The sequence below is a fragment of the Ranitomeya variabilis genome, chromosome 5 (genome assembly GCF_051348905.1).
Source record: "Ranitomeya variabilis isolate aRanVar5 chromosome 5, aRanVar5.hap1, whole genome shotgun sequence".
Lineage (NCBI taxonomy): Eukaryota > Metazoa > Chordata > Amphibia > Anura > Dendrobatidae > Ranitomeya > Ranitomeya variabilis.
Window position 1 is genome coordinate 545,302,764 of NC_135236.1, and position 18,560 is coordinate 545,321,323.

Sequence of the window (18,560 nt, forward strand, 5' to 3'; positions counted from 1 at the left end):
GCCCTGCGCTTAGTAACCCGATGTTTACCCTGGTTACCAGTGTAAAATATCGCTGGTATCGTTGCTTTTGGTGTCAAACACAACGATACACGGCGATCGGACGACCAAATAAAGTTCTGGACTTTATTCAGCGACCAGCGACATCACAGCAGGATCCTGATCGCTGCTGCGTGTCAAACTAAACGATATCGCTAGCGAGGACGCTGCAACGTCACGGATCGCTAGCGATGTCGTTTCGTGTGACGGTACCTTTAGTCACTACTACCTACCTTTAAATAAATGCCCTTAGTGGATGGTAACAAATAGAAGAGAAACTCTGCTGCCTTCCTCGTAAATAATTACAGAAGGTAACAGCATAAAAAAGCAGTCATGTATCACGTACAGGACTAGAAGCTTTACAAAAAAATGTATTTACCCCGACACTGGAGTGGCATTGGATGCAAAATGTATAAAATACATTACTTACAAAAAAAAGAAAGAAAAAAAAAAAAAAAAGTTTTTTGTACCCCCCTCTAAATTATAGCAAATGTCACAAGATAACTACTGTCCATGGAAATGTATATATTATAAAATAGTATAAATGTCAGCCAAAATATATAAAACTAAAAAGTTATACAGGATTAATTTAGTCACTAAGAGCTTAAATATTTTATACAATTAATGTATAGAAGCATAGATTAAAAAAAACAACAAACATCTCGATAGTTCTGTACACGGTGACATCAACTGCAGCTGATGTATTCTTCCGATTGTCGTCGTTTATAGAGAAGTGTTTTGGGGAGAAACGTAGAATGTGTGACTATTGGGGGTCTGAGCACCACTGTACCTACAGATAGGCAAAACCACTTAAAGGGAATCTGTCAGCAGATTTTTGCCATGTAATCTGAAACCAGCAGGAGCTAGTGGTTAAAACACAGATTTCAGGGATGCCTCACTTATCAAGCTCAGTGGTTTTGTTTGCTTACAATGATTGCTTATCACTGCTGGGACCGAGCAGTGCCTCCTGGTCTAGCCACACCCCCTCCTGTGATGAGCACCTCACTGCCTACAGACAAAAGTACAAGCAGAGCCTGGCGTGGGCGGGGTTAGCTGTGGTGTGGGTGGGGTTAGCTTTCTCAGCTATGCTTCATTACCAAATCAAAAAACTGATTGTGTGAGAATGGCTGCACCCAGTAAACTAAATGACACATCGTTGGATTCAGCGTCTCTTTGCCTACATCATGCTGCTCTCAGAGGAGTTAGCCAAAACCTGCTGACAAATTCCCTTTAATGGGGCCGAGTTGGAGTACCATGCACAGTCGCAGGTAGATGAAAGAAGAGGGCTGTGACATTCCCTTTTTTATTGCTAAACTCAAGGTCTTAAGGGTCATATGCCCATTAATCAACATTTGACTCCCTATAACAAAAGAAACCATCGATTTTCTTTCCCAGAATACCGCTTTTAAAATACATGTTTTGCTCATAATAGCGAAATTATCCCTCATCAAAAAAATACATAAAATGTTAATAATAGTGGGTGAATGCAACTTGTCACAATCACATCAGAAGTTGGCGATGAGGAGTTAAGCACGGTGTTCTAGACACTTCAGGATCTTTTTTTTTGGTATGAATACAGAATCACAGTATATAGACTGCCAAATGAGCTCACTGTAAATCAGTCAGTAAGCTCTGAGAAAGGGTTACAAAGCAAAACCTTCTCTTTCTTCCAAACTTTGTTCTACTGGATTATAACCATATGCATGTTTAACATGTGTTCATAAATCAGCAAAGAAACTTCAAAGTGTTACATACCCTTGCCATCAGAACGAGCTCCCTGACACATTCACAGTTAACTCATTATGGGACACAGAGACTAATTATTTTCTGATCATGTTAGCTTCCAAAATATTCGTATGTGATACAACATGAACCATTTTAGAGATTCCTTGCACTCATTTTTAGTTACAATATCCGGTCAATAGGTTTATTATGGATAAGGGGAGTAAAACACTTACTATTACTTACCAGGCAGGTAAAGGCTCTCAGAATTCAAGGTTTATACTCAAATATTGCTTTCTCAGGAATGGTCACGATAACAATATAAAAGGAAATTTCTACCCTCTGTGAATATTATCTACAGCCAGACATGAGTAGAGTAACACATCCCAGAGGTCTCGTATTATGCACATAGTAGACGGGCAGGTGAGACCTTTAAATACACTTTCGGTGTTGCATAGATATTAGAAAGCTTCAAGCTTCTAGAATTCATAGGACTCACATTATTCCTGCACATATTACAATGACTGGGTGCGATGTAAACTGCAGTATCCAGGTAGTCTGTCTGCTTTGGTCCACTCATACAATGTTAGGATGGATGGGAAGAATTCATGCAATGTAATGACATGAAACCTGTAAGTCCAATCTTGACATGTAAGTCTGTGCGTCTCAACTGAAAAGAAGAAAATGAAAGCAAAATAAATATAGGAGGAAACAGTCAATGTCAAAACTGAACAAAAAACAAAAAGGAATCAAAAGGAAGTGGCCAACTCATAAAAGCAAATGGTAATGTAATATTGGACCTGATGGCAAAGACTAATGGGTTTCTGTCTTGTTGCCTACGTGTACTGCACATTTAGTAGGCATGTTCTAGTTTTAAATTAAAAGAAAAAAACCTGCCTGTCCTGCCCGACATCGATCTCTACTGACCGCTCCTGCCAGTGATTCAGCTGCTCCCTGCTGCCTAAGGCTAAGTGCACACGTCGCAGAATTGCCGCGGAAATTTCCGAGGCAATTCTGCAACTCCTGCCGTGGGTATTATCGCATGCGGAATTGGCATGCATATTCCTGCTAAAAACTAGCATTTTACAAGCATAATTAGCTTGCAGAATGCTAGCGTTTTCCAAGCAATCTGTAGCATTGCTTGGAAAACTGATTGACAGGTTGGTCACACTTGTCAAACATAGTGTTTGACAAGTGTGACCAACTTTTTACTATTGATCCTGCCTATGCAGCATCAATAGTAAAAGATATCATGTTAAAAATAATAAAAAAAAATAAAAATATATGGTTATTCTCATCTTCCGAAGGCAGCCGATCTCCTCAGCGGCTTCCGTTCCTATAGATGCTTTGTGTGCAGGACCTGCGATGACGTCACGGTCACGTATGTAATCGCAGGTCCTTCACACAAAGCATCCATGGGAACGGAAGCGGCCGCGTGCAGCGCTGAGGCGCGGGAAGACTCCGGGGCCATCTGAAGGTGAGTATATCACGATTTTTTATTTTAATTCTTTTTTTTTTTTTTTTAACAATTATATGGTGCCCAGTCCGTGGAGGAGAGTCTCCTCTCCTCCACCCTGGTACCAACCGCACATGATCCGCTTACTTCCCGCATGGTGTGCATAGCCCCATGCGGGAAGTAAGCAGATCAATGCATTCCTAGGTGTGCGGAATCCCCATGATTCCGCAAATTTAATGAACATGCTGCGTTTTTTTCTGGAATGCGATTCCGCTCAGGAAAACAACACAGCATGTGCACAAAAAATGCAGATTGCATTCTTTTAAATAGGATGCTTAATGTGAGCGTTTTTTTTGCGGTTTTATAGTGCAAAATCTGCTACGTGTGCACACAGCCTTACTGCGGGGATCCAACAGTCAATCAGCATGATGTCGGCAGTGATGCCCGGTCAACAGAGAATAGTGGAACAGAAGAGTTCCTCTGCTGATAAGAGGTAATTAGAAACTACCAAGAGCTTGTAAGGTCTAAAGGTACCTTCACACTGACCAACTTTCCAACGATAACGATAGCGATCCGTGACGTTGCAGCGTCCTGGATAGCGATATCGTTGTGTTTGACACGCAGCAGCGATCTGGATCCTGCTGTGATATCGCTGGTCGTTGCTGAAAATCCAGAACTTTATTTGGTCGTCAGATCTGCGTGTATCGTCGTGTTTGACAGCAAAAGCAACGATGCCAGCAATGTTTTACAATGGTAACTAGGGTAAATATCGGGTTACTAAGCGCAGGGCCGCGCTTAGTAACCCGATATTTACCCTGGTTACCATTGTAAAAGTAAAAAAAAAAAAAACAGTACATACTCACCCTCTGCTGTCTGTCACGTCCCCCGGCGTCCGCGCTGCTGCTCAGAGCTTCCTGCACTGAGTGTGTCAGTGCCGGTCGTAAAGCAGAGCACAGAAGTGACGTCACCGCTCTGCTTTAGGGCCGGCGCTTACACAGTGCAGGGAAGCGGACGCCGGGGGACGCGACAGGCACCGAAATGTAAGTATGTACTGTTTGGTTTTTTTTACATTTACACTGGTAACCAGGGTAAATATCGGGTTACTAAGCGCGGCCCTGCGCTTAGTAACCCGATGTTTACCCTGGTTACCCGGGGACTTCGGCATCGTTATTCGCTCTCCAGCGACCACACAACGATGAAACAGCGACGCTGCAGGGATCGGCATCGTTGTCTATATCGCTGCAGCGTCGCTAAATGTGATGGTACCTTTAGCCTCATAGAAAAAAAATAAACAAATTCCTGAATAACCCCCCTCTAAGCCAGTGACCTGGATTCCCCTTTTTCTCTCCATTCATTTACCTGAACGATCGAAAAATTGCAGATCAAGCGCTCACGAAAACATGACAAAAATATACTGTGGCATGTTGCATGCAGAATGGAGATATAAAAACGTGAGATTACAAGCTAGGCTCACATCAGCCCTCATATTTCTAGTTTACTGCTCTGAGATGGGAACAAAAAGAAAAAACTCAAATCATGACGCACATGAGAAGCGAGATCCTGATGGCCATTAGGAAGCGAGACCTAAAGATCTGGAGAAACCACCTCCTTGTGGTGAAATCTGGCCCATCAGCACCTATAAAGCATGCCGTACACTATGTATACAAGTGAACATCATTCCCATCAAAACTTCTGGAGGAGTAAGAAAAAGTTTAAAACCCACATAGACATCTGCACCTCGACCGCTTCGAATACGGACACCGTAATGCTTATACAGCATACAGGCTTATAGGTATGGTCTTATTAGTAAAATATCATTTGGGCCAAGTGAATTGTGGAGAACTTTAATCTGAGCAGAAGGCACAAAATTCCACCACAGCCCCATAAAGCTGATAAAAGGGTTTACCTCCAATCTGAGAGTACATTCCCCAGAACAGGAGAGTTTAGATCTGACCGTGAGGACCATGTGGTTACTGAGTATACCACAATGTGCACAGAAAAGACCCCTATGAAGTCGGAGGCTTACAGGGGTACAGTGAGGCTGCGTGCACTTATATAGCAGCCCCATCCCAGTCACTGACAACATGTGATACCGCTGTGTGAAGGAGGCCCAAGTCGTAGAAATGCTTTGGCTTCAAGCACTCCTGTAGGCCAGTGCTCCTCACCTCCAGTCCTCAAGACCCACCAGCAGGTCATGTATTCAGGATTTCCTTAGTACTGCACAGGTGATAATTTCATTACCTGCTCAAGCATGAATTCCATCAGCTGTCCAATACTAAGGAAATCCTGAGAACATGAGCTGTTGGTGGCTCTTGGGTTGGGAAACACTGCTGTAGAGGATTCTGTATGAGACCACCACGAGATGATGTTTGTTAGCAGCTTTTAAGAACATCTTAAAAATTGTCAATTTTATTAGATATATTTAAAAATGGAAATAAATGCAAAGTAAACCCACAAACACCACATTGAGTTCCTCCTGGATTAAGAGGAAGTCACCTTCTATCCCCCTTCTTCTATTTAGTATGCAGGGCAGCCCTGATGTATTGAATGACCGATTTTTTCCCTGCTATCTCCAACCCCAATGACTCACAGGGACACACGGGGACTGCCGTCGCGGAGCGGGGGCGCCATTTCTAGCTATATTTAGGGTGCCAACCTCCGCTGCAAGGTAGACCCAGTTAGAGGGTCACTTAGGGCATCTGTAGGGTGGGTATTAGTGATCTACTATAGCTTGCTGCTGTTTTGTGGGTTTACTTTGGATTTATTTCCATTTTTAAATATATCTAATTAAATAGACAAGTTTTAAGGTTTCTTGATATTTGATGACCTTCCATTACATATAAAATATATTTTTGTTAGCAGCTTTCGTCTCATTGAGGAGGGTCCCCAAAAAGGTGACCCTTAGTAGTGTCCAGTGGTCATCTTTAACCCTTTTATGAACAGGGCTGTGTTGCTGAGCAGCTTCCCTACACACAATGGAGAACAGAACATGCTTATAGCCAGAAGGGCGGGCGGAGGTTCATTACAGGCACTTACTTTTTCCTGTCCTTGTCCTTCTTTAGAGGCTGCTGAGAAGTTGCTTGGAATGACTGGGACTGCAGCGACTCCACGGCCATTTTCCGTCTGTTGAATGAATTCATCTCTTCTTCTAAATCCTTCCTTTTATCTTCCAGCTTTTTGTTCTCATCATGGTGGATCTTCTTTAGATGTGCAAACTTCTCTTGTAGCTGGAAGAGTTGTGTTTATTACAATTAGATCACACTTTTCCCATTGATTTATTAAGTATTGACCAATCAAGGGGAAAACATGAGGCTAAAATCCACAGCGATTCATGGTAGGGCCAGATGGCATCACCTCTACACATAAAGCAATCAAATTATACAGCTTCTCATTTTTTGTCAAGTTACCATTTTTTAAAGGGAATCTTTCATCAGGTCAGGCAATGTAATCAGAGCAATATGATGTAGGGGTAGAGACCCAGATTCCAGCAACGAGCCACTTACTGGACTTTAGTGTAGTATTTATAAAACCATTTTATTAGCAGCTTACTAGTAAACCTTCGACCATGTAGTCCTACATATTGAAAAGCTATGTAAGCCCTAGCAATGATTGACAACTTCTTGCCTATGCACAGCGTACACTGAAAGCTGTCAATTAGTGGTGTCGGTGGGGTTATACACAGCTCAGCATAAAGGCGCAGTCAGAAGGACGTATAACATGGATGACGATCGTATCACAATGCTCGGACTGGCCGGCGGCTCTCCTGAGCCTGTATTTCTATGTAGCTGTCACGCTCTGTCAGGAGAGCTGCCGGCCAGTCCAAGCATTGCGATGCGATCGTCATCCATGTTATCTGACTGCGCCCTTAAAAAACTGGTAGATCTACAGTAGATTAAAAGGGATTTTATCAACACTGCAGCAAGCAGCCGCGTACCGGAATCAGGGTTTCTGCCTCTATATTATGCTGCTCTCAGATGGCGTAGCAAAAACCTGCTGACAGATTCCATCTAACCTCCGTTTTTAATGTTTAGAAATACTGGCATTAGATTGACAAAGTAAAAAATTTAAGGCTGTCCACTACTAGGACAACCATTTCTGAATCCCCATGTTTCAGCCAGAAAAATACTTAAAGTCCCCGCCGGAGCCAGCGCTAAACTTCTAAACTTTTCCAAAATTCCTATCAGCCGCTAATAAATTAATCCTACAATATTAATAACATGTAACATGGAAATGCGCCTTTGGAGACTTCCCCCAGTCAGGGACAATACGTTTCTAAATGTCTAAATTCTTCATACACATTGTACCCACAAGGATGGAAGTAGGAAGACGGTCACCAACCTCACGCTCCTTCTCCTTTAGTTCGGCCTCCGTTTCCTTGACTCTGTTCACAAACATCTGCCGCATTTCTTCCTCTTTCCGATGCAGGTCCTCAAGAAATTCTTTCCTTTTGGCTTCATACGTCTCTTGCAGACTAACCACAGCAGACAGAACAGTATTTCATGTGACTGCGGTTGGTAAAGCCTCATTACGTCATTATACCGCTATACTACACGAGACTGGGGCGGCCACAGTTTACATGGCGGCACCCCTGCAGTTACACGGAGATCTCTGCAGAAAACCAGCTAAAGAGGGCAGAAGTGTACAGTCTCTGCTCTCGCTTCATTCCTCCGGCTTCCCGCAGTATTGGGTTTTTTTTTCTTTAAATCTGCCATATGGTTACACAGATCTAGACTTTTATTTAGTGCCAATTTTAATGTTCTTTGCCAAAGGGGCGTGGCTCACCATATTCTCTGGTGGCTTCTTTTGTCTGATCTGCATTACCCCCCTGTATTACTCCCCCCATACCAACCTGAATGGCTGACTGTCGGGGTCCGTGTCTTTGAAGCCCATCTCTTCCAGCTTGCAGCGCCTGTACAGCTCATAGTGGCGAGTGTGCGTCTGCTCTCTCAGGTCCTCCATGTTCACCCGGATCAGCATTTCTCGCAGTTTTACAAAGTCACAGTGGCTCTCGTTTTCAACTATAGATCAACAGGAAGAGACATTTTTAAGATTTCTATCAATAACCTTCAAAGAGAAGCAAAGATGGCGTAAAATATACCGGAGGAGCTCCAGCTTGTACTACGGTAGAAGGATTATTTCTTAAAGACGACCTGCCGCTTGCTCCAAAAAAGTTGAGTTAAATCCGAGACCGCCAAATCAGATGCTGAGCTGTGATGGGCAGCGGTGAAAGCACACGCCCCCAGAGAAGATTGGAAGGTAACGCCCAGTTAGACTGGAAAGCAGAGATTTCCCATACTGCTCTCCAGAAAAAAAAAACAAAAACAAATGGCGATGACTATTTTAAGTCATGTTATAACACCCACAGGGACGTGATAACTTGATAAGTGGGCCGACTAGTCTGGGGACACTAACGCCCCATAGACTAGCAGGGGATTTATATATGCAAACAACTCCTGGTGGTTCTGGGGCCACGGGGGGCCTGACAGGTTTCCTATAAGACAATATTAGACAGATAAACCAATAAACACAACTGGTTACATACCTTGTACAACGCCCCATGGGTACTGTCTGGCCCTAACCAGCTTATTCCCAACTTTCACCTCCTCTGTGCTCCCCACTACCGCAAAGGGAAGGTGAGCCTAAGAACACAAAGGAAAATGAGACCTCCATGAGTGAGCAGTCAGTTAGTAGCGCCAGTGTTAAAGGGAAACTATCAGCAGGATCAACACTCCTAAGCCGTCTATATGGGCATGTAGGTCATAGGGGGCTGAATAACATGATAAATTGATATCTGCAATCCCAAGTCTTATTCCAGAGAAACCCGATCTGCATGACAATCTGCCAGACCGGATTTTAAATGTTTTTGTGAGATATGTAGATCAGGAGAGCAGACTGTCAGTAACTACATGTCTCACACTGGTAACGTTCCTTCCATTTAAAATAAGCTCTGGAGGCAGATTCTCAGGGAGATCTATGTACAGCCCATAGAGCTTACATTTTGAAAAAAACATCTTATTCCAGAGAAATCCACATCAGATCACAAATATCAAGATATACCTTTATTAAAATTCCTAGGACCTACATGGCCAAATACACTGCTCAAAAAAATAAAGGGGACACAAACAACAGAATATAACTCCAAGTAAATCAAACTTCTGTGAAATCAAACTGTCCACTTAGGAAGCAACACTGATTGAAAATCAATTTCACATGCTGTTGTGCAAATGGAATAGACAACAGATGGAAATTATTGGCAATTATCAAGACACCGTCAATAAAGGAGTGGTTCTGCAGGTGGGGGCCACAGACCACATCTCAGTACCAATGCTTTCTGGCTGATGTTTTGGTCACTTTTGAATGTTGGTTGTGCTTTCACACTCGTGGTAGCATGAGACGGACTCTACAACCCACACAAGTGGCTCAGGTAGTGCAGCTCATCCAGGATGGCACATCAATGCGAGCGGTGGCAAGAAGGTTTGCCATGTCTGTCAGTGTAGTGTCCAGAGGCTGGAGAAGCTACCAGGAGACAGGCCAGTACACCAGGAGACATGGAGGGGGCCGTAGGAGGGCAACAACCCGGCAGCAGGACCGCTACCTCAGCCTTTGTGCAAGGAGGAACAGGAGGAGCACTACCAGAGCCCTGCAAAATGACCTCCAGCAGGCCACAAATGTGCATGTGTCTGCACAAACTGTTAGAAACAGACTCCATGAGGATGGTCTGAGTGCCCGACATCCACAGATGGGGGTTGTGCTCACAGCCCAACACCATGCAGGACGCTTGGCATTTGCCACAGAACACCAGGATTGGCAAATTCACCACTGCCGCCCTGTGCTCTTCACAGATAAAAGCAGGTTCACACTGAGCACATGTGACAGACGTGACAGAGTCTAGAGACGCCGTGGAGAGCTATCTGCTGCCTGCAAAATCCTTCAGCATGACCGGTTTTGGCAGTGGGTCAGTAATGGTGTGGGGTGGCATTTCTTTGGAGGGCTGCACAGCCCTCCATGTGCTCGCCAGAGGTAGCCTGACTGCCAATAGGTACAGAGATGAGATTCTCAGACCCTTGTGAGACCATATGCTGGTGCGGTTGGCCCTGGGTTCCTCCTAATGCAGGTCAATGCCAGACCTCATGTGGCTTGGAGTGCGTCAGCAGTTCCTGCAATATGAAGGTATTGAAGCTATGGACTGGCCCGCCCGTTCCCCAGACCTGAATCCGATTGAACACATCTGGGACATCATGTCTCAAACCATCCACCAACGTCACGTTGCACCACAGACTGTCCAGGAGTTGGTAGATGCTTTAGTCCAGGTCTGGGAGGAGATCCCTTAGGAGACCATCCTCCACCTCATCAGGAGCATGCCCAAGTGTTGCAGGGAGGTCATACAGGCACGTGGAGGCCACACACACTACTGAACCTCATTTCCTTGTCTTGAGGCATTTCCACTGAAGTTGGATCAGCCTGTAACTTCCATTTTCCACTTTGATTTTAAGCATCATTCCAACTCCAGACCTCTGTGGGATATTAGTTGTGATTTACGTTGATAGTTTTTAGGTTTTATTGTTCTCAACACATTCCACTATGTAATGAATACAACCGAAATATTTCATTCAGTGATATCTAGGATGTGGGATTTTAGTGTTCCCTTTATTTTTTTGAGCAGTGTATATAAAGCTTAGGAGGTTTGATCCTACTGACAAGATTCCCTTTAAATAAATAAAACTGTTTTGCCCCATGAGAGCACAATAAATGGTGTCGTAATTACCAATATACAGATAGCTTTTCATAGCGAGTGCTTACCTATGCTCACACTTCACACGATGACGATAAGTGGCGAATAGAGGGGTTAGATCTCACAATCAGATGATCAACTAATATTGTCCATTACAACAAAGGTGATCATGCTCGATTTTAGAAATTGGATGCTATGTGGAGATGGGCCAATAGCAATTACATCAGGAATTACTGGGAATCTGCAAATATTACACCAGGTAGATAAGTGGTATTGGAAACTTTCATTCCTTGGCGGAAGGGGGGGGGGGGGGCAGGGAATGCAGAAACATAACCAGTAGATGGCACCAGAGAGATGCAGGAGAAATGCACTGGGAGATACAAGAGGTCCAGCTAAGAAAGTCCATCACTGGGGATTGTAAGGAAGTGGGACATGCTATCTGGACTTGATTAATGTCGGTCGCAATTTACTATTTAAAGTCCAAGCTTCAAATTTCTGTTGGGCAAGTGCCGTCATGAAGACCTTGTATGCGTCCCCACATACACACCCAAAACTACTATGTATGGAGAAGATATAGGTGTATCAGAGGCACTGAACACAAACATTTTGTGCTAAAGCAGCACCAAATTGCGAGAATCAGGGAAAGTTGTCAATCGGTACATGACTACTGGTATGCAAATAGCATATGTGCCATATGGAACTAACAAAGGAGCAGAATCCTGACAGTGTGCATATTGCAGTGAGGATTCAGCTGTCTGCAGTTATCTAGAGGCACAGCACAAATTTACATTTAGCCCAGAATATCCCTTTAACTTCATACACAATGAACAAGACAAGTCACCTCAGCAGTGTCAAACACTGACCCATTCAGGATCATTAGTGGGGGATACAGATGTATAAAATGAAAAACGTCACATCCAGGCATTATGACAAGTGCAGTGTTAATCACATCCAGGCTGTTTTTCACGATACTCACGTTCATCACAGAGTTAATCTCGGCCACAGCATCATCATCGGTTGGAAACTGGTAGATCTGGACCCCATTGCTGACGAGCTCGCTCATGATTTTGATCTTGAACTTGTGGAGCTCACTCTTGGAAATGGTGTCAGCTTTAGCGATTATTGGAATGATATTAACCTGAAGAGAGAGAAGAGTGGCATCTAAAGTTTTGATCTAGAAATTAGGAAACAAAGTTCTGACTTTTTGCCACCTTTTACTGTTGACGTGCCACAATGAAAGGTTTCGGATGTTGGAGGATCTGACAATGAGAGTTTAATTTTTTTTTTACCATCACTTATAGAGGGTGCCATGGACTAGAGGGTCAGACCTCTTATCATTAGTATTATTTCAGGCTTTTCTGGTCCCTCAGACCTGGATGCTATTGGATACAAGCGATTAGCGAGGGTTTGAGCTGTCCGCCCTAAAGAGCTAACATTTATCTCAAATCCTAAGACTGGATTCACACAGCTGTGGTCCGAGTGCGGACTTGCCTCATATTTCCCAACCAGAACTCAGCAGCTTCATATATGACTATGAAGATGTCGAGTTTGGGTCAGAAGACCGGCATCCAGTGAGTGCTCTCATCGCAAACTGGAAATGCAGCCTAAATATGTGAAAATACCTTAAAAGTTACAATTCCCATCTCAAACACTTATGGCATAGCCACAGTACATCTGATAGAGGCAGGCGTCCTCTCCAGAACGTGGGCAGCCATTTCCAGAACTCCGATAGAAGTGATGTGGACAGCAACCGTTCCATTCACTTTCTTTCTGGGAGCAACAGGCACCTCACCAAGTGAGGGGTGGAAGCGTGGCTAGAGATGGTGGTCCTAGAGGTGGGACTTGAAGACATTTAGTGCATATCCATAAATGTCTAGGGTGGAAACACCACCTTTAGCTGCTGATGAACTTTGCCCGACTTATGATTGGTTGTTATGGGGAACAGTTTTTTTTTTAGACTGTTTTGATAAATGAGGCCCATATGTGTTTGGACATAGATATTGCCCACCCTTTAGATTATTTGAGGTGTTGCTGCCGCACGCTGTCAGTGTTCTCCTAACAATCCCTTTAAATTTTGGCCATACACAAAGAATAAAAAAAAATGCACATGGCTGGATGGCTAAATATCAGCTGCTGGTGTAATAGATGGTTCTGTACAGCCGTGGGTTAGTCATGTGAAGGCAATGTGACTGTGGAGACTGGTCAGGCAAGATCTTCACATTCCAACTAAATCCACAAGAGTTCATGAAGAAAATGAAATATCATCAAGAATGATCAGAAACAACTTTTAGAATGGATGATGAAACTTACACCAGAAATCTTACTCCAGTCAGGGAGTGGGGCAAGATCTGTCACATGTGGTTTATTCATGAAGAAGTCAGTGCCTTTTTAAATGAATCTGGTGCATGTGCCTCCACCATATTTATCAAGACTGGGAAGAACATGGCTGCTTGCTTGCAGAAACCACATGACATTGGTCTACGAGCTGTGTCTGGTATTGTGGGTCAGGTCTACTTTAAGGAGCTTAGTTGCAATGCCACACACAACCAGAGCACAGCTGTGGCGCTGTTTTTGGAAGAAAGCAGCCATCTCCTTTCAATCCTATGGAACCCCTCTATTGCTTGCAGCTCCTGGAGTTTACAGAACTGTGCAAGAACCTGACTCCGATCTCGGAATACCGGGGCTATTACATTCCTGTGGTTTGCACGAGTGGTTCGCTACAGGTGCTTACTGGATCTTCTATTACCTGGTCTGTGTACTTCAGAACTGCTTGGCTTTAGATCCTACTATGGCTCCCCACAATGTAATCTGGGGATCATTAATTGTAGATGCTAGTGCTCCATTGTCTCCACAGTACATAATTGCCAGCTCCCATCAGCAGAAGTACAGGGTAAGGGGCGCACTCATGTGCAATAAGGAATGGACATGTGAGAATCCGCCCCATGCCAGCTGCTCTCTAATGCTACAATGCATCATTCTTTCTAGCACAATAAGCGCTCACTGTTAGACTGTTTATCTTATGCATGCTTCCACTAGACACCTCCTCACCCCAATATGTTGTGGGTCCGATCACAAATTGACCCAGATCTCCGTATGGATCAAATTAATGGCAGGGGAGTTGGATAAATGTGTCACTGCCACAGAGGCTAAAAAATAACCCAGAAGTAAAACATTTACACAGCTCCAAATGTCCTATCTCCCGGCCCTCTCCTTATTTGAGGCAACCATTAAACTGTCCGTACACATCAGCTGATAGCCCTCTCTCCTGCCCTCATTACATGCACATTTACATGCACACTGAGCATGCATATGTTCTGAATGGGGAGATGAGAGTAAGTCACTGCCCGACATCTCTGAACAGAAGGATTGTCAGCAAAATTCAATTCTGCCCTGGACATCTATTGGAGAACTGTTGAAAGTTCTGGGAGATTAGAGAAAAGATGTACAACACCTTCCAGTTAGTCAGTCAATTTAGGGAGGGGGAGAGGCAATACAGCAGAGCTGACAGTGCTATAAAAGGAAGGAAATGTGATAGATGGGTTTGTAATGTGACACAACTAAACTCAGCTGTCCTTTCCAACCATGCAGAAGGTTAGACTAGGAGATCAGAGCTGAATTCTTACAGTTCACACACTGAGAAACGTAAGCCATTATGGGGGATTATTCTTTTCCTGTTGTGTTACTGTCGACTTCTGATTGGGCAACCAATACAGGGAGAATTACACGCCCCCAATCAAAAACAATCTGATAAAACTCACTTGGACTTAACAAAAGTTATGCCATTAGGTTCCAAATACTTGGTAGTATCTCCGCAACAGAGGCAATTTTTTTTTTTTTTAAAGAAGGTTTTGTTCCACCCTCCAGCCACCATTATATAGCGTGCCCAATTCAACATGAAAATTTTGCTGTACGGTTATCTTCAACTAACACAGCTATAGCTGTATAAGTGCAATGTTTCAAGCAGAGCTTCAGGAAAATAGTTTTGTTTGTAGTTCTTTTTCTAGATTCACAAAAGCGTATGTTGTACCAGTCTGATTAGTGCCAAGTGATCTATTTAATAATGCAGTTTGAATAGTAAAAAGCGGTGACAGATCCACAGTATGGGGTACTCTGGGGAGAGAAAACAAAATGTTTGTACAGTGCCTGCCCTTAAACCATAAAGATGAGATGCCCAGTGCACTTCCAATATCTTTTGGAACACTTCCAAATTCAGTGTGACAGGAGCTGCCCCTCACTGCTAACCCCTCCCGTCTGGGACGTTACATCACACAGCAGTGTGAAGCGCTGTGCTGTAACTGCCAGTCCGATAACGCGGGGGGGGGGGGGGGGAGCTGTGGCCTGCTTCTGGCTTTTAGTGGCAGACGCCAACCCCCTGATGTCTCCTTCACTGCAGCAGTAGGTGAAGGGCTGTGACAGGGGCGTGACCTGCCACTGGCTTCTAGTCTTAGCCATTCCCCATCACCTCAGACTACAGTCAGGGAGACATTATCAGGGGGCTGGCATGACAGGAAGTTCTATGTGGTTACTATCAGCCAGTCTCCAGATAGTGGTGTCTCTGCAGATACCAAGGGGTATGGCCAAACCCACACTTCTCAAACTCAAGGTTACTCACGGTGGGGAGCTTCACGCTGCTGTGTGATCCAACACTAGACATGAGGGGGTGGGGGAGCAGTGAGGAGCAGCTCCTGTCTCACTTAATTACAATTGTTCTCAAGATAATTGAAGTGCTATGGGCATCTCATCATTATAATTTATGAGGGCAGGGACAGTAAAACTATTTTTTTTTAATCTCCCCACAGTTCCCTTTTAAAAACCTCAAATTGCAAAATCACTTCTAGCCAACATTATAGGATACTAATCTAATGAAGTGTTATCTATTACTGAGTCATTTATGTCTTTTCAACATCTAAAAGCATCATCAGAAGTGAGGTGTGGGTCGTCACAGCTGCCCGCTGAACATTCAATACACATTTTAGTAAATTATTAAGCAGAACTGACATTTAGAGCAAACATTAAAAAGAAACCTTCAGTTATTATCAGGAACAGCTGTACAGTACAGCCCATCCAGTCTCTTAGGCAATAAAGGCTAAGGTATACCGCCATAACACAGATTCATCCTGCCCATGCATATTAGCTGAATGTTGGCCAAAGTCAAACTATTTAGTGTATGGGGGTGTACCTGCTCCTAACATTGGAGAATTTAACTAGGGAGATTATAAAACTGCGCTGCAAATGGTCCAAAGTGTGATGAGAGACCGAAATGGTGTAGATGCGGTTTTTGTCAACGCGTTTCGAGGTGTTTAAACCTTTTTATCAGGACAAACCACAATGATCACTGCGATTTGTCCTGATGAAGAGAAATTAACACCTCGAAACACGGGCAAATAAAAACTGCATCCAAACCAATTCTGTCTCTCATCGTACTTTGGACCACTGGCAGAGCAGTTTTATACCCACTTCTGTTGCAGATTCACCTTTTTTTTTTTTTAGGTTAGTGAGGGAGGAGGCAACTATTTTATTTCAACAGAGACGTTTCCAAAAATATACTATACGCAGAGCGGTCACATCTATAATGGACGCCACAGCCTTTATGAAAGCTTCCTCTTTTTAAAGACTAATTTGTGTTACTAAGCAAAAAGCAAAAACTTCCTTTCAGAAGATAAAGAAAACGAAGGAAATGGTTAAGTAAATGTAAGGTGTCTAATGTTTCTCTTTTACCTTACTGTCCAGCTTCTTCATGGTCACCAGATCCAGGGATTTCAGGGAGTGACCCGTTGGGGTGATAAAGTATAGGCAGACATGTATCCTGGAGTCATGAAAGTTGAAGAGGGAACGTCGGATTTTCAGTTCTTCTTGTAGATAATTCTCAAACTGAGTATCAATATAGTCAACGACTGACCTGTAACTGCACAAAAATACCATGTAAATGGTGGTTACTCTACCATTACAGAAAGTGACAGAATCAGGGGATAAATGTTCACTGAAAAAGATGAATTGTTGTCATCTGGCACAACAAAGCCACAAGTCCCAAGAGGTGGAGTGGGCCAGATTGTTCTCCACCGCTGGACAAAGCCACGTCTGTCTTCTAACCAGAAGCACTCAGTCGGAGCTGTCCTCCAGAGGCGTGATAGGAGTAAGAATGGCAGCCGGCACACGCATGGACGAGTTCAGCCAAGGTTGTGCTTTGAAGGAACATAGTGGTGTTGAAAGATGAAAGTTTCACAGAACGCTGCAAGGACAAACTGCAGTTTTCTGGTTTCTAAGCTATGACAATTCCATATCAGTTATTCTGTCCTTTATTTAACCCGTCATAATAAACATATGGTCACCAGGACCCCCACTGATCACAAGAACAGCCCCCAAAGCTCCCTAGTAAGTATCTGCGACCACTGCTCCAGTAACAGTCTACAGCTATATAGCATAAATCTGCTCCCTGCACTTGTAACTTCCCAAAGGCGTTAATTTAAAAAACGGACTAAAATCTATATTGTTCAGAGCATAACTCCAATCATGAGTACAGCCACGACTGCTATTGGAAAAGTGACAGAGGGAGAAGTAGTCAGGCGGACCGGCTGCAGGGTAACCCTACAATGCTGGAACTAGCGTCACACAGAAGCCTGGGAGACCAGACCCCTCATGTTCTCCTCTTGGAGCCTCTGGCCAGACACGTACTCACAGAGGAACGTGTCATGGTTCCCAATGGCAGGGACATAGGCAAAAACAGGACTAGCTCTAGGAAGATGGAATCTAAGCTGACCGCGATGCTGAACCTCACGCACAACTACCAGTGGCCGGGGAACGTACCTGCGTTTTATCCCTAGACGTCTCGCACCAGCCGGAGATCTAGCTACCCCTAGTAGAGGAAACACAGACCTGGCTTGCCTCTAGAGAAAACCCCAAAGTGATAGTAGCCCCCAACATATAATGACGGTTAGTTAAGAAGAAAACACATACGTAGTATGAATACAGGTTCAGCAAAGAGAGGCCCACTAACTAGATAGCAGAAAATACAAAAGTGGACTGCGCGGTCAACTCAAAACCCTACAAAATACCATCCTGAAATAACTTTAAACTCCGGTATCAACTCATGACACCGGAGTGGTCATATCAGTTCACTAGAGCTTCCAGCAGCAAGATTCATATAAATGCACGCTGGACAAAAGATACAAATGATCCAAATAAGCGCTGGACAAAACTTTCACCAAAGGTACAGATGATCCAACTTATCTGAATCAGCAGACTTGGAGCAGGTAGCAAGTAACAGAGGAGCTCTGGTAACATTGATAGCCGGCAAGTAAATGACTGAGAAGCCAGACTATATAGGAAACTCCCATTTCCTGATGGGAACAGGTGTACTGGAGATAAAGGACAGAAGTCAACCAGTACCACCAGTCGCCACCAGGGGGAGCCCACAAACAGAATTCACAAAAGTACCCCCCCCTTGAGGAGGGGGCACCGAACCCTCATGAGAACCACCAGGGCTATCTGGATGAGCCCTATGAAAGGCGCGAACCAAATCAGAGGCATGAACATCAGAGGCAGTCACCCAAGAATTATCCTCCTGACCGTATCCCTTCCATTTAACCAAATATTGAAGTCTCCGTCTGGAAATGC

General features: G+C 44.0%; 1 protein-coding gene across 2 annotated transcripts in view; it reads right to left on the reverse strand.

Annotated features, from left to right (window-relative positions):
- Positions 1-505: 505 nt before the first annotated feature.
- The window catches only part of SEPTIN8 (septin 8), a 65,547-nt gene continuing 47,492 nt past the window's right edge, over positions 506-18,560 (reverse strand). Inside the window, exons 4-10 of one of the 2 annotated variants that reach the window (XM_077265871.1) lie at positions 16,665-16,851; positions 11,923-12,084; positions 8,757-8,853; positions 8,064-8,232; positions 7,553-7,685; positions 6,251-6,441; positions 506-2,428 (exon numbers count right to left, since the gene is read on the reverse strand). In XM_077265871.1, the coding sequence (XP_077121986.1) occupies positions 2,425-2,428; positions 6,251-6,441; positions 7,553-7,685; positions 8,064-8,232; positions 8,757-8,853; positions 11,923-12,084; positions 16,665-16,851 (943 nt within the window). In that variant the 3' untranslated portion in view covers positions 506-2,424. Of the gene's footprint in view, positions 2,429-6,246; positions 6,442-7,552; positions 7,686-8,063; positions 8,233-8,756; positions 8,854-11,922; positions 12,085-16,664; positions 16,852-18,560 lie in introns of those variants that run through there. The other variant, XM_077265872.1, reaches the window with a different exon arrangement.